A 26,426-nucleotide genomic window follows, 5' to 3' on the forward strand; every position below is an offset into this window, starting at 1 on the left:
ACACGTGCACTCGTTGCACGTAACAAATACAATCACCCAACACAATACGAAAAAGTATTAAAGTAGCTTCATTACAAAAAAGGTGCCACAATACAAATATTAAATACAGTGCTTTTAAATGAAAGTATAAAACTATGAATGATAAAAAAAGACCATGTGAACAACACCAGTTTTGAACCACTAGAGATGGAGAACTCACTGACACTGTATTAAACACAAATACACACCACAGTACGTGTGTATTGTGAAAAAGCGGAGAGACAGCGAGATACTGAAGGAAAAAATGGCTCCCAAATAGAATCCTAAAATGGCCATTGTGGAGCCGGTTCCAATCGTTCACTTCAAAGAGCCGGCTTTGACGTCACTATCGCGAATAATACGTCACTAACCTGAAGGTATATAAGAAACCACCACTAACAGCAGCAGCAGCAGAGGTTCATTATATTGTTTACTCCGCTGCGTCTCTTTATTTATATTATATCTTAACAGATATTTTACTGAGCAAGAATGGCTTCACAGCGCTACAACCAGGCTCCAAACGGAGCGTATGTGTCCTCTACTCGACCACAACCTGCTTCAACGCGCCTCAAATACAAGGACCCTGCGGTGATTCAGTAAGACAGGAACTATTAATTCACCTGACATAGTTTAACTATTTACAGCGAGCAGAGTAAAACCAGCTAACTGTGACTTTATTTACTAAAGTAAAATCTGACTGAAATATCTGTAACTGTTACTCCATTTTACTATTAGAATCAGCTACTACAGTTTTACTAGTTATAATATCCGATAATTTACCTTGGTAAAGTCAGAGTGGGTTGTGGATCAAATAATAATAATAATAATAATAATAATAATAATAATAATAAACATTTAATTGATAATCTTTTAAATAAGAATGTGTACTAGAAATTAATGTTTCCTTCAGTTTGATTTGAATGGTAAAATAGCTTTTTGACTTGCATCATTTATCAATAAGTGACATTAGTTTGTATAACTAATTGTATATATATATATATATATATATTTTGTTTTTTTTATTGTATGCAGAAATGAAGGATCACGTGTATATGGAAACATTATGTACGATCGGCGTGTTGTCAGAGGAAATACCTATGCAAAACACACTCTGACACTTGTAAGTGATATTATTTATCCGCTGTACAATATATAGCTATATAAGGTGTCACTTTGTTTAAAATTAATGATTTAAAAACCTTTGTGTAACAGAGGTCACAGCCTGACCCTGCTGAGCTTAAAAAAAAGCAAGAGGCCAGAAGGAGAGCCCTGGAAAGAAAGATGGCTAAAGAGCAGTTCCGCTTATTAACCCCAAAAGCACCTGAAGGGAGGAAACACACGGATGTGCAGACTGGTGAGCTTTATGTGTTTTAGAAAGAGACAATTACTGTGATGCTGCTGCTTCTTGTTAATATTGGCAGGAAGAGGTTAGTCATCTACATCACACCCTTTCGGTGTATATTAATTTCCAACTCATGGAGTAGCTGAGCTGCAGTAGAAATTACAATAACAGTACTTTCACTGTTGAAACATTGTACTTACCAGGAAAACTGGTTATAGAATGAAAGGGAATGGACCCAAAGCCTTCATGTTTCAATGAGTTTAATGAGTCAAAAAGTATTTTAATAAATAATTGTAATCTATATTTGATTTGTGGCTTAGAGCTGTACTTGGAGGAGCTGAGTGATCATCCTGAAGATGCCAGTATGGGATGTCAGACCGACGCATTTCTAGACGAACCAGCCACTCCTCTCTTTATCCCTGCCAAGTCTGGAAAAGATGTAGCCACACAAATAGAAGAAGGAGAGGTACAGACCAAACACATTTATTGTTTTTTAAAATGTATTTAACATTACCAGAGCCTTACTTACACTGTATGTTTAAATGTTTGTGGACACCCCTTCAGGTTAAAGCATTCAGCTACAATAAGTTAAACCCATAGCTTACCCACAGCAATCCTTTTTAGAAAGGATTACACAGCTTTATGTTTACTCTTCATTAGACTAAATCTTTCCATTCTTGTTACAGCTGTTTGACTTTGACACAGAGGTGCAGCCTGTGTTAGAGGTGCTGATAGGAAAGCCCATGGAACAGGCTCTGCTGGAAGTTTTGGAAGAGGAAGAGCTGGCGTCTCTTAGGGCTCAACAGCGCGCTTTCCAGGAGCTGCGTAATGCTGAACTTGTGGAGGTACAGCGACTGGAGGAACAGGAGAGGCGCCACAGAGAGGAGAAGGTAACCTCACCTGAATTATGAGCTTCTATGATTTAGTATCTTCCTAGTAAGCCAAGAACTACAGTTTTTGCTATTTAATTTTATTTATTCATTGCTTTATTATGTTTTATATGTGTTCATAATACTCACCAGTGCTACAGGTCTGTTCCCATGCATGATTTTGTTGCCTGTGTGATGCCCCAGGAGGTCATAAATAGCCAATTAAAAAACATAAATTGGCATAATATGGCCATAATCTCCCTTCAGCTCTTTAGACTTGTTTGTTGCTTTCCTGATGTAGGTTCGCAGACTTAAGCAGCAGAGAGAAGTCTTGGAGAATGAGAGAGTGATAGCAGAGAAAATAGCAGCTAGAGGATTTGCTCAGCAATACCTGGCTGACCTGCTGCCCTCCGTCTACAACACTCTGAGAGAACAGGGCTATTTCTACGACCCAGTGCAGAGAGGTGATTATTATTCTTTTAAAATATGCCATTTGAGGTTACACAGTTAAACATCTAATAAATCAGTCTGTTTTTTATTATATATTTTTTGTATATATTCTTTCCATTGTATCTCAGATATAGAGACAGGATTCCTCCCCTGGCTGATGGCAGAAGTGGACAATGCTTTGGAGAAACGAGAGATTGCCCTTACAGTGCTTGACAGTGAGTTTAGAATTTTGTGTTTTCTTTTAAACATAGACAATTTGTATTTTTACACTGTAAAAGTTAAGAATTAGCATAGAGATTAAGCTTCCAAGTGGGTCCCCACACCTTACACTGTTTACCAATGTTCTGTTTTGCTTCTCTGTGTACACTGTGTTGCAATATTCAAAACATAATCAGTTCTCCAGCTTATGCTGGAATAAATCTATATGTTTCTTCTCTTAATATTTTAGAGAAGTGAATCTGCTTAACCTTATCTTTACGTGTCTATTACAGCTCTCACCTATGATGTGGCCAACAGCAGACAGGAGACTTCGAAAGATTAGATTTGGAATGTAGGCCCTCTTCCACTGTTGGTAAATTCACACTTTACTTAAAATTTACATCAGGAGTTTGACCATTAGAGGGTTTATAAAAAAAAAACACTATTTCAGCAAAACATACTGCACCTTAAAGGTCAGATCTTATAGTTTATTTTAGTTTATTTACACTCTATTTGTTGTAACTTGTTTAAGCATTAAATGTGTTTTTCATTTTAATCACACCTGCAGCTTGAACCCTGCCTGCTAAAACTGTTATCTGTTATTCTATTTATGGAAAAAAATAAATATTCAAGAATGTAAAACTTACCCAAATCTTCTGTCTTTTTATTTTTTATTTTCATGTTACAGGTCACGTCTGAGATATGATTTAAATAACCAGCACCTCAAAGCTTTAAATAAAACATTGTGTGATATCATTTGTGTCTTGTGTGTTCATAAGTGTAAAGCTGTGCACAAATGATCTAACAGCAGGAAGTGGTGTAATTTCTTACACCAAACCACATGTGGCAAGCTGGTTTTATGTATGTTTTTGAGATCTTCATTATTTTTTTTTTCCAAAATGGAAAATGTGTTTTTAAGTATACAGTAGTTTTAAGTATTACGTTGATCAGTCAATTCAACTTTTAATTCGTTTTAAAATGCTGTTTAACACAATATCCTTGTGTCATATGTATATGCATGGTCTATAAAATCTTATGGCTTTTTTTAAGTATTGTATGTTTGTTCTAAAAGGAAGCAGACATAAATTGTTCACATTATGTACAAAGTCAACTGTCCTGAGTCCATAGAAGGGCAATTTTTAAAGTGCACACAGAAGGAGGGGGAAAAAAAAAATATATATATATATATATATATATATATATATATATATATATATATATATATATAATTTTCTAAACACAGAAGCTATTTTCCTACATCCAAATGAAGTGCTCCAATTTTTCCTCTCAGTGTGTATGAGGGCATGTTAAGGGCACAGAATATCTACTGAAACAATACATCATACAGATGAAGTGTGCACACAGGGGCGTTATTAAAAAGACATTCCTGCGGGTCTGTATTTCCAGCACTTCCTCACAGACACGCCTTGTATATACAGTGAATCACTGGACTACTCTAGATTGCCTCATCAGTTGACACTATGCAACATAATGGACAGCAGTGTGAGACACGTCTATTCATGTGTTCATGCCATTTAGGTAAGAGAATAACAAATACACTCCACTGTAGCTTTTTGTGCCTCCTGGGTAAAAGGCGAAACCTGTCATTTGTCACTTGTGGGTGTTTGACTTCCCCTGCTATATAGGAACACATCCTGCTGCAAGGTACAATCTAACAAAGACCTTTTAATGAGGTCAAACTTCTGATAAACTTTCCTCAGTTCGGCTCTGTCACTGTCCAGGCGTACACAACCGATCGTACATGTCTCATCAAGTCTTCATTATTTCCACTTCACTGGGTTTTAACCTTTGTGTCAGAGTTCCCTTGAGACAGAGCTGCAGATGAAATATGAACCTTTAAAGGACAATGGTGGGATATGCCTTTAAACTACAGTCAACAAGCTACATGGAATCTTGGCTGCTGCTTCTGAAGGTTAACACAATTCAGAAGAGACAGGCAGTGTTCAAACACCGATCCTGAACAAAAGCGATTGGTCCTGCTGTACTAGATGACAACCAAATTAATGTAAACAACACATTCACATTGTTACATTGCATTCACAGAAAGAGCAAAAGCATCTGCTGGCCTTTACGTGGGTTTTTTAAGTGGAGTGCAAAGGTCATTTATGAGGCTGTAGTGCTGCTGTTGTGGCATTGCTATAAAACATCTTATTACTCTGCTTTCATCTTCGAACAGCTACATTCTCTTGTGTTAAAAATAAAACTTTCCAATAAATAAATAAAAAAAGTTTAAATATTTAGTCAGGGTGTATTCACATAAAAAGTTTTACCCATTTGTTCTCACCAAAATACGCATATTCATAGACCTTTTTCGGCTCAAAAAACTCCAAAATTACAAACACACTTTTAATTAACACAGCAGCATTATGTGTGAGAAATATAAATATTTTATTACATAATCATAACAATTTTATATAATTATTATAAAATGCCTGGTCAAAAAAAGTCTCCACCTGTATTTACAGTGAGTCCAAGAAGTATTTGATCCCTTGCTGATTTTCTTTGTTTGCCCACTAATAAAGACACTATCCTTCTGCACTTTTAATGGTAGATATATTCTAACATGGAGAGACAGAATATCACGACAAAAATCCAGAATATAATTTTAAAGAATATATTTTAATTAATTTGTATTTCAATGAGGAAAATAAGTATTTGATCCCTCTTGCCAAACACACTCAATACTTAGTGGCAAAGCCTTTGTTTGCAAGCACAGCGGTGAGACGTTTGTTGTAGTTAACCACAAGTTTAGCACACACACCAGGGGGAATTTTGGCCCACTCTTCTTTGCAGATCCTCTCTAAATCATGAAGGTTGGTGGGCTGTCGCTTGGCAACTCTGACCTTCAGCTCCCTCCATAGATTTTCGATCGGATTGAGGTCTGGCGACTGGCTGGGCCACTCCATGACCTTAATGTGATTTTTCTTGAGCCAATCCTTTGTTGCCTTTGCTGTATGTTTAGGGTCGTTATCATGTTGGAAGACCCAACCACGGCCCATTTTCAGATCCCTGGCAGAGGGGAGGAGGTTGTCCCTCAGGATTGTGCGGTACATGGCTCCATCCATCTTCCCAGTGATGCGGTGAAGTAGCCCTGTACCCTTGGCAGAGAAACACCCCCAAAACATTATGCTTCCACCTCCATGCTTGACGGTGGGCACAGTGTTCTTGGGGTCATAGGCAGCATTTTTCTTCCTCCACACATGGCGGGTGGAGTTGAGGCCAAAAAGTTCAATTTTGGTCTCGTCTGACCACAAAACCTTCTCCCAATAACTTGGTTCATCTTTCAAATGATCATTGGCATACTTGAGGCGCGCCTCCACATGTGCTCTCTTCAGCAGGGGTACCTTTCGGGCACTGCAGGATGTGAATCCATTGTTGCGCAAAGTGTTGCCAATTGTTTCCTTGCAAACTGTGGTCCCAGCTGCCTTCAGGTCATTTGCTAACTCCTGCCGAGTGGTTGCAGGACGATTTCTGACCGTTCTCAGCATCATTGCCACCCCACGAGGCGAAATCTTCTTTGGAGCACCGGGCCGAGGTCTGTTGATTGTCATGTTATACTCTTTAAACTTTCTGATAATTGCACCAATAGTTGTTACTTTCACATCCAACACCTTACTAATCTTTTTGTAGCCCATTCCAGCTTTGTGAAGGTCAACAATTCTGACTCTGAGGTCCTGCGACAGCTCTTTGGTTTTACCCATGTTGGAGACTTGAAATCTGTGTGATCTGTCTGATTCTGTGGACAGGTGTTTTTCACACAAGTGATTAGTGAGAACAGGTGGCTTCAGGTCAGGTAACAAGTTGATTGGGAGTGTCTAACTGGTCTGTAAAAGCCAGAACTGCTAATGAATACTAAGGGATCAAATACTTATTTCACTCCATGAAATACAAATCAATTAATATATATTCCTTAGATTTATTTTCTGGATTTTCTTTTTAATATTCTGTCTCTCCATGTAAGAATACATCTACCATTAAAAGTATAGAATGATCAGGTCTTTATTAGTGGGCCAACGAAGAAAATCAGCAAGGGATCAAATACTTCTTGGACTCACTGTAGTTAAGTAAATTAATGATCTGTAGTTGCTGCAGTTGGTCAGGTCTAGGTTTAGCAACAGTGTGTTGATGGATTTCTTGATGGCACGGGCATATTCCAACATGACAAAGCCAGGATTCATGGGGTTGGAATTGTAAAAGAGAGTACTAACATATGCTGAGAAATTTAAATAAAGAGAAATGAAAATGAAGAATGAAATCTTTATTTTTTTCAGTTTTGGATAGGAGAAGCTCTGACTAACCTTGTTCAGACTTAAGTGTTATGTTGTAAGCAATTGATGCTGGCTAGCTAGTTATTTTAAAATTAGATTTTGCATTGTATGTTAAATGCAATTCATTATGGTCACTCAGCTTCAGTTAGCAATTGGTGAATAGGACTTGCAATGCTTTCTCAGACTGCTAGCTATCTATGGTATTTCTGATCAAGCTTAACTTAGGGCTGGCTGTTTCTTTTAGCCACTAGAAGCCATTAGCCAATTATTAGTCAACTTTACTTAATATACTGTATTTCAGGAAGCATTTGTGCTTAGGGCACCTAATAATGGCTGGCCTGTAACATATTAAATGAACAATTTCGGTGTGAAATGGATTCTGGGTGTACTAAAACGTATTAAAAAGTACTTACCTTTGTTAAATAGCCCTTCTCCGTTCTCCTGCAGCTTTCTGAGATTCAGTATTTTGTGCACTTTGCCCAAGCAGGCTTTTAGAATAGATAACACAGGGCACAGTTTGCGCCTGCAGATAAATGGCTTTTTACACCGTTATCCAGCCTCAAAGTAGCTCCACACTTCATTGGTAGACTCCAGAGAGCCCCGACATTTAAAACGAGGCATAAATAACTTTAAAACTGCACAAGACAAAAAAAAAAAAAGCCACTGTTTACATCCCATAGCGTAGGAAAATCTCCGGGCGCCGCCATCTTTAATTTAAGTCACAACATCGAGCATATAGGTAGGTACGAATAGGTAGGATAGTTGAGCATATTGCAAAATAAATTCCTTGGAAATGCATAAATTCCAACTGTTGCTGAAAATATCTGGTTACTGTTGATATAAGAATGCAAAGAATCAACAACAATGTATATAAACATTGCTTAAAATATCTTACTATTTGTGCTCGACGGTTGACTTATTGTGACTTAAATTTAAGACTTTTAACTGTTATTATTTTTTTTTTAACATATTTAGCAATATATAAAATTCACTGCTGGTATTATACTGGTGTTATTTTGTGCTAACAACAGTGCAGTGGAAAAACCTAAACACTGCAGGTAAAGGAAATAAAATAGATTAAGGCTGACATCTAGTGGCAACCAAAAAACGTGAACATAATTCTACAAATTGTACATTTATTGCCCAAAGTAAAATAATACTGTAGGTCACTGAAGAAAATAAAAAACTTATTGGTAGAATCATCTGGGTGGGTGGAAATAAAAAAAGTAATATTAATATTAATTTTATAAATGAAAACTCCAGATATCCATGAAACATTACAGAGGAAATGAAGATTTAGTGTTCTTCATTCTGATGTAAAAGAATAGGGTTCTAAATAAATTTGTACAACTTTGCTCAAGTTTTTTTACCTACTTTAAAATTAAACATTAGAAATACTGAATAAATGCATTCACTGACACCTTTATGTGGAGTAATTAACCACATGGACGAGTTCCTTCTTTAATTAACCAGTCTGTTCGGGAGGCAATTTTAAGAATTAGAAAAAGAGCAGGTTTGGGTCTTTTTCAGGTGTTTAACTAACATATAAACAGTGCACATATTTTGTGTTGGTACTGTGGTCATTTTATTCTCATTGTAATCAGACCTTGTTTAGATTCTGCATGTCTTTTGACGTATCTGCCCAACTAAGCATTTCTTCTGCATCTGTAAACATATTGGGTCAGTATGATTAATGTGATAATAATCCAGTGTATCTTCCACAATAATGTAAGCTGAAAGATCACATTTACATTATCATACTTGTGGTAACATGCTGGTGAAAGTTATATAGTTAATATTTTACACTGTAGTGCTAATCCCTGCATTTATTATAGGAGTCTCTGGTAATCTAATAAGAATATTCTTTGTCATGTTAAGGACACCTAAAAAATTGCTTTAACCCAGCCTTGTTCAAGCAAGCGTTTAATGAAAAATAAACTTTTTAAAGTGTACAGAAGGAGGCACTGTTGCACCAGGTTTAAGAATATTAAATGTGCAAGCTGTCATGATTTAGTGTCCATTTCCATTCCAGTGTCAGCTCAACAATGCGATGGATGTCATTTTAACTTATAAAGATTTAACATCAGAAAGATGCTAAATTTAATTGACAGTTAAAATTAGGCTGATGTTAAACTTTACATAAACTTTTTATTTTATTTTAGTTTCAAGAAAATGTTGAATTTTGATATTGGTTCAAACCCCAACAATAGACAGACTTTACATTATGGTTACTTAATGCCATGAATTCTATGTTTTCGGGAGGTTAATTGAATGATGTTTAGCAGATGTTTAGCAGACAGCACCATACCATACTAAATGCATGTATTTTACTAAATTTTGATGTTGGGAAAGGCTGCATGGGTTTACATGAACGAAAGAATGTGATTATAATTTCACAAAAAATCACAAAAATAATTTCTGTATTTTTTTTTTATTATTTAGTTTTTTAAGGCATTAAAATGCAATTCTCTCAATGATTTTAGCTCAGTAGTTGGAGTACTTAGTGCATGTATATGCTTACTCTTATTTTTTGGTTTGTTTTCTCAGTCAGCACATGCATGCACACATAACTGGATGTGACAGACTTGTATGTCAGATATTTGATAATTTAGCACTAAGTTTTTGGCCCCAAACTAACACAGTTACAGTTACAGTTCTGGATTACCCAAATACATGCAACCATGTTGATCTCATTACTGCCAAAAAATCCTGAATTCCTGCAGTTAACTTAGGATACTGAATGTTAAACGAGAATTAAAAACAAAAACTGCTTTGTATGTTAACATGATTCAGTTTAATATTGCAGAGGGGAATTTCTCCACCCACGCAACACATGAGAAGGTATTTAGAAATGTACAGAATTTGTCCTTTAAAGTTGATACAAAACATCAAAGCAGAACAAAGTAAAGTCAAGAGAGACACAGCATTTAATATACATATATACTGTATATACTTACCTACAATATGAAAGCAGAAAACATCAAAACACTGCTATGCTGCAGTTCTTTTTGGTGAACCATTATGCAAAAGCTGATTTGAATTTTGGTTGTATTTCAAAGCATACAGACTTATTATTCCAAAAAAATTACTGTACAGAGTACACAGATTTACCCACCTGAACACACACACACACACATGAGCACGCACACGCGCACACACACACAAGTGCATCTGTGCACTTGCATACACAAAGAGCATTCGAAGATTTCAGAGAAAGCAGAGAGGTACAGCAAAAGTTGTTACCAAAGAGTACCTTTAAAAACTAGAGTGTAGCATTAGAGTGCACAGGATCAGAATCAATAAACTCACAGCACAATTAAACTAAAGTGCAACACTAGGGTCTACACAGGATCAGAACGAACAAACTCACAGCACAAGTATTAAACAAAACAACCTCAGCATTAACTGGGCAACAAACACACTCACTCAGATGCACACACACTCTTAAATCGCTCTCACTCTCACAACCAGCGTTTGTATCTGCCGCCTCGGACGCGCTCACACCGCTCCATGCTGCTGCGTGCCATGCGGCTCCCCTCAGGCTCCTCTTACACTGTAAGGCCCGCCTCTTCCTGTCTCAGCGCAGAGTGTGATTGGCAGCTGCAGCCAAGCTGGAGGAGGATCTTCATTGGTGCTCAGCCAATCACCTCTCTCCATTAACGTAACCTTACAGAAACACAGAGAGAGAGAGAGAGAGAGAGAGAGAGAGAGAGAGAGAGAGAGAGAGAGAGCGAGCGAGCGAGAGAGAGAGAGAGACACAGGGGAACAAAAAGAAAACCAAAACACACGTGCACTCGTTGCACGTAACAAATACAATCACCCAACACAATACGAAAAAGTATTAAAGTAGCTTCATTACAAAAAAGGTGCCACAATACAAATATTAAATACAGTGCTTTTAAATGAAAGTATAAAACTATGAATGATAAAAAAGACCATGTGAACAACACCAGTTTTGAACCACTAGAGATGGAGAACTCACTGACACTGTATTAAACACAAATACACACCACAGTACGTGTGTATTGTGAAAAAGCGGAGAGACAGCGAGATACTGAAGGAAAAAATGGCTCCCAAATAGAATCCTAAAATGGCCATTGTGGAGCCGGTTCCAATCGTTCACTTCAAACAGCCGGCTTTGACGTCACTATCGCGAATAATGGGAGCCGGTTCCAATCGGTGACGTCAAAGCCGGCACTTCAAAGAGCCGGCTTTGACGTCACTATCGCGAATAATACGTCACTAACCTGAAGGTATATAAGAAACCACCACTAACAGCAGCAGCAGCAGAGGTTCATTATATTGTTTACTCCGCTGCGTCTTTTTATTTATATTATATCTTAACAGATATTTTACTGAGCAAGAATGGCTTCACAACGCTACAACCAGGCTCCAAACGGAGCGTATGTGTCCTCTACTCGACCACAACCTGCTTCAACGCGCCTCAAATACAAGGACCCTGCGGTGATTCAGTAAGACAGGAACTATTAATTCACCTGACATAGTTTAACTATTTACAGCGAGCAGAGTAAAACCAGCTAACTGTGACTTTATTTACTAAAGTAAAATCTGACTGAAATATCTGTAACTGTTACTCCATTTTACTATTAGAATCAGCTACTACAGTTTTACTAGTTATAATATCCGATAATTTACCTTGGTAAAGTCAGAGTGGGTTGTGGATCAAATAATAATAATAATAATAATAATAATAAACATTTAATTGATAATCTTTTAAATAAGAATGTGTACTAGAAATTAATGTTTCCTTCAGTTTGATTTGAATGGTAAAATAGCTTTTTGACTTGCATCATTTATCAATAAGTGACATTAGTTTGTATAACTAATTGTATATATATATATATATATATTTTGTTTTTTTTATTGTATGCAGAAATGAAGGATCACGTGTATATGGAAACATTATGTACGATCGGCGTGTTGTCAGAGGAAATACCTATGCAAAACACACTCTGACACTTGTAAGTGATATTATTTATCCGCTGTACAATATATAGCTATATAAGGTGTCACTTTGTTTAAAATTTATGATTTAAAAACCTTTGTGTAACAGAGGTCACAGCCTGACCCTGCTGAGCTTAAAAAAAAGCAAGAGGCCAGAAGGAGAGCCCTGGAAAGAAAGATGGCTAAAGAGCAGTTCCGCTTATTAACCCCAAAAGCACCTGAAGGGAGGAAACACACGGATGTGCAGACTGGTGAGCTTTATGTGTTTTAGAAAGAGACAATTACTGTGATGCTGCTGCTTCTTGTTAATATTGGCAGGAAGAGGTTAGTCATCTACATCACACCCTTTCGGTGTATATTAATTTCCAACTCATGGAGTAGCTGAGCTGCAGTAGAAATTACAATAACAGTACTTTCACTGTTGAAACATTGTACTTACCAGGAAAACTGGTTATAGAATGAAAGGGAATGGACCCAAAGCCTTCATGTTTCAATGAGTTTAATGAGTCAAAAAGTATTTTAATAAATAATTGTAATCTATATTTGATTTGTGGCTTAGAGCTGTACTTGGAGGAGCTGAGTGATCATCCTGAAGATGCCAGTATGGGATGTCAGACCGACGCATTTCTAGACGAACCAGCCACTCCTCTCTTTATCCCTGCCAAGTCTGGAAAAGATGTAGCCACACAAATAGAAGAAGGAGAGGTACAGACCAAACACATTTATTGTTTTTTAAAATGTATTTAACATTACCAGAGCCTTACTTACACTGTATGTTTAAATGTTTGTGGACACCCCTTCAGGTTAAAGCATTCAGCTACAATAAGTTAAACCCATAGCTTACCCACAGCAATCCTTTTTAGAAAGGATTACACAGCTTTATGTTTACTCTTCATTAGACTAAATCTTTCCATTCTTGTTACAGCTGTTTGACTTTGACACAGAGGTGCAGCCTGTGTTAGAGGTGCTGATAGGAAAGCCCATGGAACAGGCTCTGCTGGAAGTTTTGGAAGAGGAAGAGCTGGCGTCTCTTAGGGCTCAACAGCGCGCTTTCCAGGAGCTGCGTAATGCTGAACTTGTGGAGGTACAGCGACTGGAGGAACAGGAGAGGCGCCACAGAGAGGAGAAGGTAACCTCACCTGAATTATGAGCTTCTATGATTTAGTATCTTCCTAGTAAGCCAAGAACTACAGTTTTTGCTATTTAATTTTATTTATTCATTGCTTTATTATGTTTTATATGTGTTCATAATACTCACCAGTGCTACAGGTCTGTTCCCATGCATGATTTTGTTGCCTGTGTGATGCCCCAGGAGGTCATAAATAGCCAATTAAAAAACATAAATTGGCATAATATGGCCATAATCTCCCTTCAGCTCTTTAGACTTGTTTGTTGCTTTCCTGATGTAGGTTCGCAGACTTAAGCAGCAGAGAGAAGTCTTGGAGAATGAGAGAGTGATAGCAGAGAAAATAGCAGCTAGAGGATTTGCTCAGCAATACCTGGCTGACCTGCTGCCCTCCGTCTACAACACTCTGAGAGAACAGGGCTATTTCTACGACCCAGTGCAGAGAGGTGATTATTATTCTTTTAAAATATGCCATTTGAGGTTACACAGTTAAACATCTAATAAATCAGTCTGTTTTTTATTATATATTTTTTGTATATATTCTTTCCATTGTATCTCAGATATAGAGACAGGATTCCTCCCCTGGCTGATGGCAGAAGTGGACAATGCTTTGGAGAAACGAGAGATTGCCCTTACAGTGCTTGACAGTGAGTTTAGAATTTTGTGTTTTCTTTTAAACATAGACAATTTGTATTTTTACACTGTAAAAGTTAAGAATTAGCATAGAGATTAAGCTTCCAAGTGGGTCCCCACACCTTACACTGTTTACCAATGTTCTGTTTTGCTTCTCTGTGTACACTGTGTTGCAATATTCAAAACATAATCAGTTCTCCAGCTTATGCTGGAATAAATCTATGTTTCTTCTCTTAATATTTTAGAGAAGTGAATCTGCTTAACCTTATCTTTACATCTCTATTACAGCTCTCACCTATGATGTGGCCAACAGCAGACAGGAGACTTCGAAAGATTAGATTTGGAATGTAGGCCCTCTTCCACTGTTGGTAAATTCACACTTTACTTAAAATTTACATCAGGAGTTTGACCATTAGAGGGTTTATAAAAAAAAACACTATTTCAGCAAAACATACTGCACCTTAAAGGTCAGATCTTATAGTTTATTTTAGTTTATTTACACTCTATTTGTTGTAACTTGTTTAAGCATTAAATGTGTTTTTCATTTTAATCACACCTGCAGCTTGAACCCTGCCTGCTAAAACTGTTATCTATTATTCTATTTATGGAAAAAAATAAATATTCAAGAATGTAAAACTTACCCAAATCTTCTGTCTTTTTATTTTTTATTTTCATGTTACAGGTCACGTCTGAGATATGATTTAAATAACCAGCACCTCAAAGCTTTAAATAAAACATTGTGTGATATCATTTGTGTCTTGTGTGTTCATAAGTGTAAAGCTGTGCACAAATGATCTAACAGCAGGAAGTGGTGTAATTTCTTACACCAAACCACATGTGGCAAGCTGGTTTTATGTATGTTTTTGAGATCTTCATTATTTTTTTTTTCCAAAATGGAAAATGTGTTTTTAAGTATACAGTAGTTTTAAGTATTACGTTGATCAGTCAATTCAACTTTTAATTCGTTTTAAAATGCTGTTTAACACAATATCCTTGTGTCATATGTATATGCATGGTCTAGAAAATCTTATGGCTTTTTTTAAGTATCGTATGTTTGTTCTAAAAGGAAGCAGACATAAATTGTTCACATTATGTACAAAGTCAACTGTCCTGAGTCCATAGAAGGGCAATTTTTAAAGTGCACACAGAAGGAGGGGAAAAAAAAAAAAAAAAAAAAAAAAAAAAATATATATATATATATATATATATATATATATATATATATATATATATATATATAATTTTCTAAACACAGAAGCTATTTTCCTACATCCAAATGAAGTGCTCCAATTTTTCCTCTCAGTGTGTATGAGGGCATGTTAAGGGCACAGAATATCTACTGAAACAATACATCATACAGATGAAGTGTGCACACAGGGGCGTTATTAAAAAGACATTCCTGCGGGTCTGTATTTCCAGCACTTCCTCACAGACACGCCTTGTATATACAGTGAATCACTGGACTACTCTAGATTGCCTCATCAGTTGACACTATGCAACATAATGGACAGCAGTGTGAGACACGTCTATTCATGTGTTCATGCCATTTAGGTAAGAGAATAACAAATACACTCCACTGTAGCTTTTTGTGCCTCCTGGGTAAAAGGCGAAACCTGTCATTTGTCACTTGTGGGTGTTTGACTTCCCCTGCTATATAGGAACACATCCTGCTGCAAGGTACAATCTAACAAAGACCTTTTAATGAGGTCAAACTTCTGATAAACTTTCCTCAGTTCGGCTCTGTCACTGTCCAGGCGTACACAACCGATCGTACATGTCTCATCAAGTCTTCATTATTTCCACTTCACTGGGTTTTAACCTTTGTGTCAGAGTTCCCTTGAGACAGAGCTGCAGATGAAATATGAACCTTTAAAGGACAATGGTGGGATATGCCTTTAAACTACAGTCAACAAGCTACATGGAATCTTGGCTGCTGCTTCTGAAGGTTAACACAGTTCAGAAGAGACAGGCAGTGTTCAAACACCGATCCTGAACAAAAGCGATTGGTCCTGCTGTACTAGATGACAACCAAATTAATGTAAACAACACATTCACATTGTTACATTGCATTCACAGAAAGAGCAAAAGCATCTGCTGGCCTTTACGTGGGTTTTTTAAGTGGAGTGCAAAGGTCATTTATGAGGCTGTAGTGCTGCTGTTGTGGCATTGCTATAAAACATCTTATTACTCTGCTTTCATCTTCGAACAGCTACATTCTCTTGTGTTAAAAATAAAACTTTCCAATAAATAAATAAAAAAAGTTTAAATATTTAGTCAGGGTGTATTCACATAAAAAGTTTTACCCATTTGTTCTCACCAAAATACGCATATTCATAGACCTTTTTCGGCTCAAAAAACTCCAAAATTACAAACACACTTTTAATTAACACAGCAGCATTATGTGTGAGAAATATAAATATTTTATTACATAATCATAATAATTTTATATAATTATTATAAAATGCCTGGTCAAAAAAAGTCTCCACCTGTATTTACAGTGAGTCCAAGAAGTATTTGATCCCTTGCTGATTTTCTTTGTTTGCCCACTAATAAAGACACTATCCTTCTGCACTTTTAATGGTAGATATATTCTAACATGGAGAGACAGAATATCAAGACAAAAATCCAGAATATAATTTTAAAGAATATATTTTAATTAATTTGTATTTCAATGAGGAAAATAAGTATTTGATCCCTCTTGCCAAACACACTCAATACTTAGTGGCAAAGCCTTTGTTTGCAAGCACAGCGGTGAGACGTTTGTTGTAGTTAACCACAAGTTTAGCACACACACCAGGGGGAATTTTGGCCCACTCTTCTTTGCAGATCCTCTCTAAATCATGAAGGTTGGTGGGCTGTCGCTTGGCAACTCTGACCTTCAGCTCCCTCCATAGATTTTCGATCGGATTGAGGTCTGGCGACTGGCTGGGCCACTCCATGACCTTAATGTGATTTTTCTTGAGCCAATCCTTTGTTGCCTTTGCTGTATGTTTAGGGTCGTTATCATGTTGGAAGACCCAACCACGGCCCATTTTCAGATCCCTGGCAGAGGGGAGGAGGTTGTCCCTCAGGATTGTGCGGTACATGGCTCCATCCATCTTCCCAGTGATGCGGTGAAGTAGCCCTGTACCCTTGGCAGAGAAACACCCCCAAAACATTATGCTTCCACCTCCATGCTTGACGGTGGGCACAGTGTTCTTGGGGTCATAGGCAGCATTTTTCTTCCTCCACACATGGCGGGTGGAGTTGAGGCCAAAAAGTTCAATTTTGGTCTCGTCTGACCACAAAACCTTCTCCCAATAACTTGGTTCATCTTTCAAATGATCATTGGCATACTTGAGGCGCGCCTCCACATGTGCTCTCTTCAGCAGGGGTACCTTTCGGGCACTGCAGGATGTGAATCCATTGTTGCGCAAAGTGTTGCCAATTGTTTCCTTGCAAACTGTGGTCCCAGCTGCCTTCAGGTCATTTGCTAACTCCTGCCGAGTGGTTGCAGGACGATTTCTGACCGTTCTCAGCATCATTGCCACCCCACGAGGCGAAATCTTCTTTGGAGCACCGGGCCGAGGTCTGTTGATTGTCATGTTATACTCTTTAAACTTTCTGATAATTGCACCAATAGTTGTTACTTTCACATCCAACACCTTACTAATCTTTTTGTAGCCCATTCCAGCTTTGTGAAGGTCAACAATTCTGACTCTGAGGTCCTGCGACAGCTCTTTGGTTTTACCCATGTTGGAGACTTGAAATCTGTGTGATCTGTCTGATTCTGTGGACAGGTGTTTTTCACACAAGTGATTAGTGAGAACAGGTGGCTTCAGGTCAGGTAACAAGTTGATTGGGAGTGTCTAACTGGTCTGTAAAAGCCAGAACTGCTAATGAATACTAAGGGATCAAATACTTATTTCACTCCATGAAATACAAATCAATTAATATATATTCCTTAGATTTATTTTCTGGATTTTCTTTTTAATATTCTGTCTCTCCATGTAAGAATACATCTACCATTAAAAGTATAGAATGATCAGGTCTTTATTAGTGGGCCAACGAAGAAAATCAGCAAGGGATCAAATACTTCTTGGACTCACTGTAGTTAAGTAAATTAATGATCTGTAGTTGCTGCAGTTGGTCAGGTCTAGGTTTAGCAACAGTGTGTTGATGGATTTCTTGATGGCACGGGCATATTCCAACATGACAAAGCCAGGATTCATGGGGTTGGAATTGTAAAAGAGAGTACTAACATATGCTGAGAAATTTAAATAAAGAGAAATGAAAATGAAGAATGAAATCTTTATTTTTTTCAGTTTTGGATAGGAGAAGCTCTGACTAACCTTGTTCAGACTTAAGTGTTATGTTGTAAGCAATTGATGCTGGCTAGCTAGTTATTTTAAAATTAGATTTTGCATTGTATGTTAAATGCAATTCATTATGGTCACTCAGCTTCAGTTAGCAATTGGTGAATAGGACTTGCAATGCTTTCTCAGACTGCTAGCTATCTATGGTATTTCTGATCAAGCTTAACTTAGGGCTGGCTGTTTCTTTTAGCCACTAGAAGCCATTAGCCAATTATTAGTCAACTTTACTTAATATACTGTATTTCAGGAAGCATTTGTGCTTAGGGCACCTAATAATGGCTGGCCTGTAACATATTAAATGAACAATTTCGGTGTGAAATGGATTCTGGGTGTACTAAAACGTATTAAAAAGTACTTACCTTTGTTAAATAGCCCTTCTCCGTTCTCCTGCAGCTTTCTGAGATTCAGTATTTTGTGCACTTTGCCCAAGCAGGCTTTTAGAATAGATAACACAGGGCACAGTTTGCGCCTGCAGATAAATGGCTTTTTACACCGTTATCCAGCCTCAAAGTAGCTCCACACTTCATTGGTAGACTCCAGAGAGCCCCGACATTTAAAACGAGGCATAAATAACTTTAAAACTGCACAAGACAAAAAAAAAAAAAGCCACTGTTTACATCCCATAGCGTAGGAAAATCTCCGGGCGCCGCCATCTTTAATTTAAGTCACAACATCGAGCATATAGGTAGGTACGAATAGGTAGGATAGTTGAGCATATTGCAAAATAAATTCCTTGGAAATGCATAAATTCCAACTGTTGCTGAAAATATCTGGTTACTGTTGATATAAGAATGCAAAGAATCAACAACAATGTATATAAACATTGCTTAAAATATCTTACTATTTGTGCTCGACGGTTGACTTATTGTGACTTAAATTTAAGACTTTTAACTGTTATTATTTTTTTTTTAACATATTTAGCAATATATAAAATTCACTGCTGGTATTATACTGGTGTTATTTTGTGCTAACAACAGTGCAGTGGAAAAACCTAAACACTGCAGGTAAAGGAAATAAAATAGATTAAGGCTGACATCTAGTGGCAACCAAAAAACGTGAACATAATTCTACAAATTGTACATTTATTGCCCAAAGTAAAATAATACTGTAGGTCACTGAAGAAAATAAAAAACTTATTGGTAGAATCATCTGGGTGGGTGGAAATAAAAAAAGTAATATTAATATTAATTTTATAAATGAAAACTCCAGATATCCATGAAACATTACAGAGGAAATGAAGATTTAGTGTTCTTCATTCTGATGTAAAAGAATAGGGTTCTAAATAAATTTGTACAACTTTGCTCAAGTTTTTTTACCTACTTTAAAATTAAACATTAGAAATACTGAATAAATGCATTCACTGACACCTTTATGTGGAGTAATTAACCACATGGACGAGTTCCTTCTTTAATTAACCAGTCTGTTCGGGAGGCAATTTTAAGAATTAGAAAAAGAGCAGGTTTGGGTCTTTTTCAGGTGTTTAACTAACATATAAACAGTGCACATATTTTGTGTTGGTACTGTGGTCATTTTATTCTCATTGTAATCAGACCTTGTTTAGATTCTGCATGTCTTTTGACGTATCTGCCCAACTAAGCATTTCTTCTGCATCTGTAAACATATTGGGTCAGTATGATTAATGTGATAATAATCCAGTGTATCTTCCACAATAATGTAAGCTGAAAGATCACATTTACATTATCATACTTGTGGTAACATGCTGGTGAAAGTTATATAGTTAATATTTTACACTGTAGTGCTAATCCCTGCATTTATTATAGGAGTCTCTGGTAATCTAATAAGAATATTCTTTGTCATGTTAAGGACACCTAAAAAATTGCTTTAACCCAGCCTTGTTCAAGCAAGCGTTTAATGAAAAATAAACTTTTTAAAGTGTACAGAAGGAGGCACTGTTGCACCAGGTTTAAGAATATTAAATGTGCAAGCTGTCATGATTTAGTGTCCATTTCCATTCCAGTGTCAGCTCAACAATGCGATGGATGTCATTTTAACTTATAAAGATTTAACATCAGAAAGATGCTAAATTTAATTGACAGTTAAAATTAGGCTGATGTTAAACTTTACATAAACTTTTTATTTTATTTTAGTTTCAAGAAAATGTTGAATTTTGATATTGGTTCAAACCCCAACAATAGACAGACTTTACATTATGGTTACTTAATGCCATGAATTCTATGTTTTCGGGAGGTTAATTGAATGATGTTTAGCAGATGTTTAGCAGACAGCACCATACCATACTAAATGCATGTATTTTACTAAATTTTGATGTTGGGAAAGGCTGCATGGGTTTACATGAACGAAAGAATGTGATTATAATTTCACAAAAAATCACAAAAATAATTTCTGTATTTTTTTTTTATTATTTAGTTTTTTAAGGCATTAAAATGCAATTCTCTCAATGATTTTAGCTCAGTAGTTGGAGTACTTAGTGCATGTATATGCTTACTCTTATTTTTTGGTTTGTTTTCTCAGTCAGCACATGCATGCACACATAACTGGATGTGACAGACTTGTATGTCAGATATTTGATAATTTAGCACTAAGTTTTTGGCCCCAAACTAACACAGTTACAGTTACAGTTCTGGATTACCCAAATACATGCAACCATGTTGATCTCATTACTGCCAAAAAATCCTGAATTCCTGCAGTTAACTTAGGATACTGAATGTTAAACGAGAATTAAAAACAAAAACTGCTTTGTATGTTAACATGATTCAGTTTAATATTGCAGAGGGGAATTTCTCCACCCACGCAACACATGAGAAGGTATTTAGAAATGTACAGAATTTGTCCTTTAAAGTTGATACAAAACATCAAAGCAGAACAAAGTAAAGTCAAGAGAGACACAGCATTTAATATACATATATACTGTATATACTTACCTACAATATGAAAGCAGAAAACATCAAAACACTGCTATGCTGCAGTTCTTTTTGGTGAACCATTATGCAAAAGCTGATTTGAATTTTGGTTGTATTTCAAAGCATACAGACTTATTATTCCAAAAAAATTACTGTACAGAGTACACAGATTTACCCACCTGAACACACACACACACACATGAGCACGCACACGCGCACACACACACAAGTGCATCTGTGCACTTGCATACACAAAGAGCATTCGAAGATTTCAGAGAAAGCAGAGAGGTACAGCAAAAGTTGTTACCAAAGAGTACCTTTAAAAACTAGAGTGTAGCATTAGAGTGCACAGGATCAGAATCAATAAACTCACAGCACAATTAAACTAAAGTGCAACACTAGGGTCTACACAGGATCAGAACGAACAAACTCACAGCACAAGTATTAAACAAAACAACCTCAGCATTAACTGGGCAACAAACACACTCACTCAGATGCACACACACTCTTAAATCGCTCTCACTCTCACAACCAGCGTTTGTATCTGCCGCCTCGGACGCGCTCACACCGCTCCATGCTGCTGCGTGCCATGCGGCTCCCCTCAGGCTCCTCTTACACTGTAAGGCCCGCCTCTTCCTGTCTCAGCGCAGAGTGTGATTGGCAGCTGCAGCCAAGCTGGAGGAGGATCTTCATTGGTGCTCAGCCAATCACCTCTCTCCATTAACGTAACCTTACAGAAACACAGAGAGAGAGAGAGAGAGAGAGAGAGAGAGAGAGAGAGAGAGAGCGAGCGAGCGAGCGAGAGAGAGAGAGAGACACAGGGGAACAAAAAGAAAACCAAAACACACGTGCACTCGTTGCACGTAACAAATACAATCACCCAACACAATACGAAAAAGTATTAAAGTAGCTTCATTACAAAAAAGGTGCCACAATACAAATATTAAATACAGTGCTTTTAAATGAAAGTATAAAACTATGAATGATAAAAAAAGACCATGTGAACAACACCAGTTTTGAACCACTAGAGATGGAGAACTCACTGACACTGTATTAAACACAAATACACACCACAGTACGTGTGTATTGTGAAAAAGCGGAGAGACAGCGAGATACTGAAGGAAAAAATGGCTCCCAAATAGAATCCTAAAATGGCCATTGTGGAGCCGGTTCCAATCGTTCACTTCAAACAGCCGGCTTTGACGTCACTATCGCGAATAATGGGAGCCGGTTCCAATCGGTGACGTCAAAGCCGGCACTTCAAAGAGCCGGCTTTGACGTCACTATCGCGAATAATACGTCACTAACCTGAAGGTATATAAGAAACCACCACTAACAGCAGCAGCAGCAGAGGTTCATTATATTGTTTACTCCGCTGCGTCTCTTTATTTATATTATATCTTAACAGATATTTTACTGAGCAAGAATGGCTTCACAACGCTACAACCAGGCTCCAAACGGAGCGTATGTGTCCTCTACTCGACCACAACCTGCTTCAACGCGCCTCAAATACAAGGACCCTGCGGTGATTCAGTAAGACAGGAACTATTAATTCACCTGACATAGTTTAACTATTTACAGCGAGCAGAGTAAAACCAGCTAACTGTGACTTTATTTACTAAAGTAAAATCTGACTGAAATATCTGTAACTGTTACTCCATTTTACTATTAGAATCAGCTACTACAGTTTTACTAGTTATAATATCCGATAATTTACCTTGGTAAAGTCAGAGTGGGTTGTGGATCAAATAATAATAATAATAATAATAATAAACATTTAATTGATAATCTTTTAAATAAGAATGTGTACTAGAAATTAATGTTTCCTTCAGTTTGATTTGAATGGTAAAATAGCTTTTTGACTTGCATCATTTATCAATAAGTGACATTAGTTTGTATAACTAATTGTATATATATATATATATATATTTTGTTTTTTTTATTGTATGCAGAAATGAAGGAACAAGTGTATATGGAAACATTATGTACGATCGGCGTGTTGTCAGAGGAAATACCTATGCAAAACACACTCTGACACTTGTAAGTGATATTATTTATCCGCTGTACAATATATAGCTATATAAGGTGTCACTTTGTTTAAAATTAATGATTTAAAAACCTTTGTGTAACAGAGGTCACAGCCTGACCCTGCTGAGCTTAAAAAAAAGCAAGAGGCCAGAAGGAGAGCCCTGGAAAGAAAGATGGCTAAAGAGCAGTTCCGCTTATTAACCCCAAAAGCACCTGAAGGGAGGAAACACACGGATGTGCAGACTGGTGAGCTTTATGTGTTTTAGAAAGAGACAATTACTGTGATGCTGCTGCTTCTTGTTAATATTGGCAGGAAGAGGTTAGTCATCTACATCACACCCTTTCGGTGTATATTAATTTCCAACTCATGGAGTAGCTGAGCTGCAGTAGAAATTACAATAACAGTACTTTCACTGTTGAAACATTGTACTTACCAGGAAAACTGGTTATAGAATGAAAGGGAATGGACCCAAAGCCTTCATGTTTCAATGAGTTTAATGAGTCAAAAAGTATTTTAATAAATAATTGTAATCTATATTTGATTTGTGGCTTAGAGCTGTACTTGGAGGAGCTGAGTGATCATCCTGAAGATGCCAGTATGGGATGTCAGACCGACGCATTTCTAGACGAACCAGCCACTCCTCTCTTTATCCCTGCCAAGTCTGGAAAAGATGTAGCCACACAAATAGAAGAAGGAGAGGTACAGACCAAACACATTTATTGTTTTTTAAAATGTATTTAACATTACCAGAGCCTTACTTACACTGTATGTTTAAATGTTTGTGGACACCCCTTCAGGTTAAAGCATTCAGCTACAATAAGTTAAACCCATAGCTTACCCACAGCAATCCTTTTTAGAAAGGATTACACAGCTTTATGTTTACTCTTCATTAGACTAAATCTTTCCATTCTTGTTACAGCTGTTTGACTTTGACACAGAGGTGCAGCCTGTGTTAGAGGTGCTGATAGGAAAGCCCATGGAACAGGCTCTGCTGGAAGTTTTGGAAGAGGAAGAGCTGGCGTCTCTTAGGGCTCAACAGCGCGCTTTCCAGGAGCTGCGTAATGCTGAACTTGTGGAGGTACAGCGACTGGAGGAACAGGAGAGGCGCCACAGAGAGGAGAAGGTAACCTCACCTGAATTATGAGCTTCTATGATTTAGTATCTTCCTAGTAAGCCAAGAACTACAGTTTTTGCTATTTAATTTTATTTATTCATTGCTTTATTATGTTTTATATGTGTTCATAATACTCACCAGTGCTACAGGTCTGTTCCCATGCATGATTTTGTTGCCTGTGTGATGCCCCAGGAGGTCATAAATAGCCAATTAAAAAACATAAATTGGCATAATATGGCCATAATCTCCCTTCAGCTCTTTAGACTTGTTTGTTGCTTTCCTGATGTAGGTTCGCAGACTTAAGCAGCAGAGAGAAGTCTTGGAGAATGAGAGAGTGATAGCAGAGAAAATAGCAGCTAGAGGATTTGCTCAGCAATACCTGGCTGACCTGCTGCCCTCCGTCTACAACACTCTGAGAGAACAGGGCTATTTCTACGACCCAGTGCAGAGAGGTGATTATTATTCTTTTAAAATATGCCATTTGAGGTTACACAGTTAAACATCTAATAAATCAGTCTGTTTTTTATTATATATTTTTTGTATATATTCTTTCCATTGTATCTCAGATATAGAGACAGGATTCCTCCCCTGGCTGATGGCAGAAGTGGACAATGCTTTGGAGAAACGAGAGATTGCCCTTACAGTGCTTGACAGTGAGTTTAGAATTTTGTGTTTTCTTTTAAACATAGACAATTTGTATTTTTACACTGTAAAAGTTAAGAATTAGCATAGAGATTAAGCTTCCAAGTGGGTCCCCACACCTTACACTGTTTACCAATGTTCTGTTTTGCTTCTCTGTGTACACTGTGTTGCAATATTCAAAACATAATCAGTTCTCCAGCTTATGCTGGAATAAATCTATATGTTTCTTCTCTTAATATTTTAGAGAAGTGAATCTGCTTAACCTTATCTTTACGTCTCTATTACAGCTCTCACCTATGATGTGGCCAACAGCAGACAGGAGACTTCGAAAGATTAGATTTGGAATGTAGGCCCTCTTCCACTGTTGGTAAATTCACACTTTACTTAAAATTTACATCAGGAGTTTGACCATTAGAGGGTTTATAAAAAAAAAAAAACACTATTTCAGCAAAACATACTGCACCTTAAAGGTCAGATCTTATAGTTTATTTTAGTTTATTTACACTCTATTTGTTGTAACTTGTTTAAGCATTAAATGTGTTTTTCATTTTAATCACACCTGCAGCTTGAACCCTGCCTGCTAAAACTGTTATCTGTTATTCTATTTATGGAAAAAAATAAATATTCAAGAATGTAAACTTACCCAAATCTTCTGTCTTTTTATTTTTTATTTTCATGTTACAGGTCACGTCTGAGATATGATTTAAATAACCAGCACCTCAAAGCTTTAAATAAAACATTGTGTGATATCATTTGTGTCTTGTGTGTTCATAAGTGTAAAGCTGTGCACAAATGATCTAACAGCAGGAAGTGGTGTAATTTCTTACACCAAACCACATGTGGCAAGCTGGTTTTATGTATGTTTTTGAGATCTTCATTATTTTTTTTTTTCCAAAATGGAAAATGTGTTTTTAAGTATACAGTAGTTTTAAGTATTACGTTGATCAGTCAATTCAACTTTTAATTCGTTTTAAAATGCTGTTTAACACAATATCCTTGTGTCATATGTATATGCATGGTCTATAAAATCTTATGGCTTTTTTTAAGTATCGTATGTTTGTTCTAAAAGGAAGCAGACATAAATTGTTCACATTATGTACAAAGTCAACTGTCCTGAGTCCATAGAAGGGCAATTTTTAAAGTGCACACAGAAGGAGGGGAAAAAAAAAAAAAAAAAAATATATATATATATATATATATATATATATATATATATATATATATATATATATATATATATATATATATAATTTTCTAAACACAGAAGCTATTTTCCTACATCCAAATGAAGTGCTCCAATTTTTCCTCTCAGTGTGTATGAGGGCATGTTAAGGGCACAGAATATCTACTGAAACAATACATCATACAGATGAAGTGTGCACACAGGGGCGTTATTAAAAAGACATTCCTGCGGGTCTGTATTTCCAGCACTTCCTCACAGACACGCCTTGTATATACAGTGAATCACTGGACTACTCTAGATTGCCTCATCAGTTGACACTATGCAACATAAT

General features: G+C 36.9%; 1 protein-coding gene across 10 annotated transcripts; it reads left to right on the plus strand.

Moving 5' to 3' along the window:
* Positions 1-419: 419 nt before the first annotated feature.
* On the plus strand, positions 420-25,664 carry LOC125802222 (radial spoke head protein 3 homolog B-like). Of its 10 annotated transcripts, none has more exons than XM_049479548.1 (9): positions 420-614; positions 1,051-1,138; positions 1,231-1,372; positions 1,681-1,826; positions 2,047-2,250; positions 2,531-2,693; positions 2,808-2,894; positions 3,171-3,250; positions 3,566-3,633. In XM_049479548.1, the coding sequence occupies exons 1-8, from the start codon at positions 508-510 to the stop codon at positions 3,218-3,220; spliced, it is 987 nt and encodes a 328-aa protein (XP_049335505.1). In that variant the 5' UTR covers positions 420-507; the 3' UTR covers positions 3,221-3,250; positions 3,566-3,633. The 10 variants fall into 10 exon arrangements, with proteins under 10 accessions (XP_049335505.1, XP_049335506.1, XP_049335508.1 ...); XM_049479549.1 differs by lacking the exons at positions 1,051-1,138; positions 1,231-1,372; positions 1,681-1,826; ... (3 more) ...; positions 3,171-3,250; positions 3,566-3,633 and adding exons at positions 12,061-12,148; positions 12,241-12,382; positions 12,691-12,836; ... (3 more) ...; positions 14,179-14,258; positions 14,573-14,640 and having other exon boundaries at positions 421-614; XM_049479551.1 differs by lacking the exons at positions 420-614; positions 1,051-1,138; positions 1,231-1,372; ... (4 more) ...; positions 3,171-3,250; positions 3,566-3,633 and adding exons at positions 11,442-11,638; positions 12,061-12,148; positions 12,241-12,382; ... (4 more) ...; positions 25,200-25,279; positions 25,597-25,664.
* The last annotated feature ends 762 nt before the right edge of the window (positions 25,665-26,426 follow it).

This window comes from Astyanax mexicanus, chromosome 5 (genome assembly GCF_023375975.1).
Source record: "Astyanax mexicanus isolate ESR-SI-001 chromosome 5, AstMex3_surface, whole genome shotgun sequence".
Classification (NCBI taxonomy): domain Eukaryota; kingdom Metazoa; phylum Chordata; class Actinopteri; order Characiformes; family Acestrorhamphidae; genus Astyanax; species Astyanax mexicanus.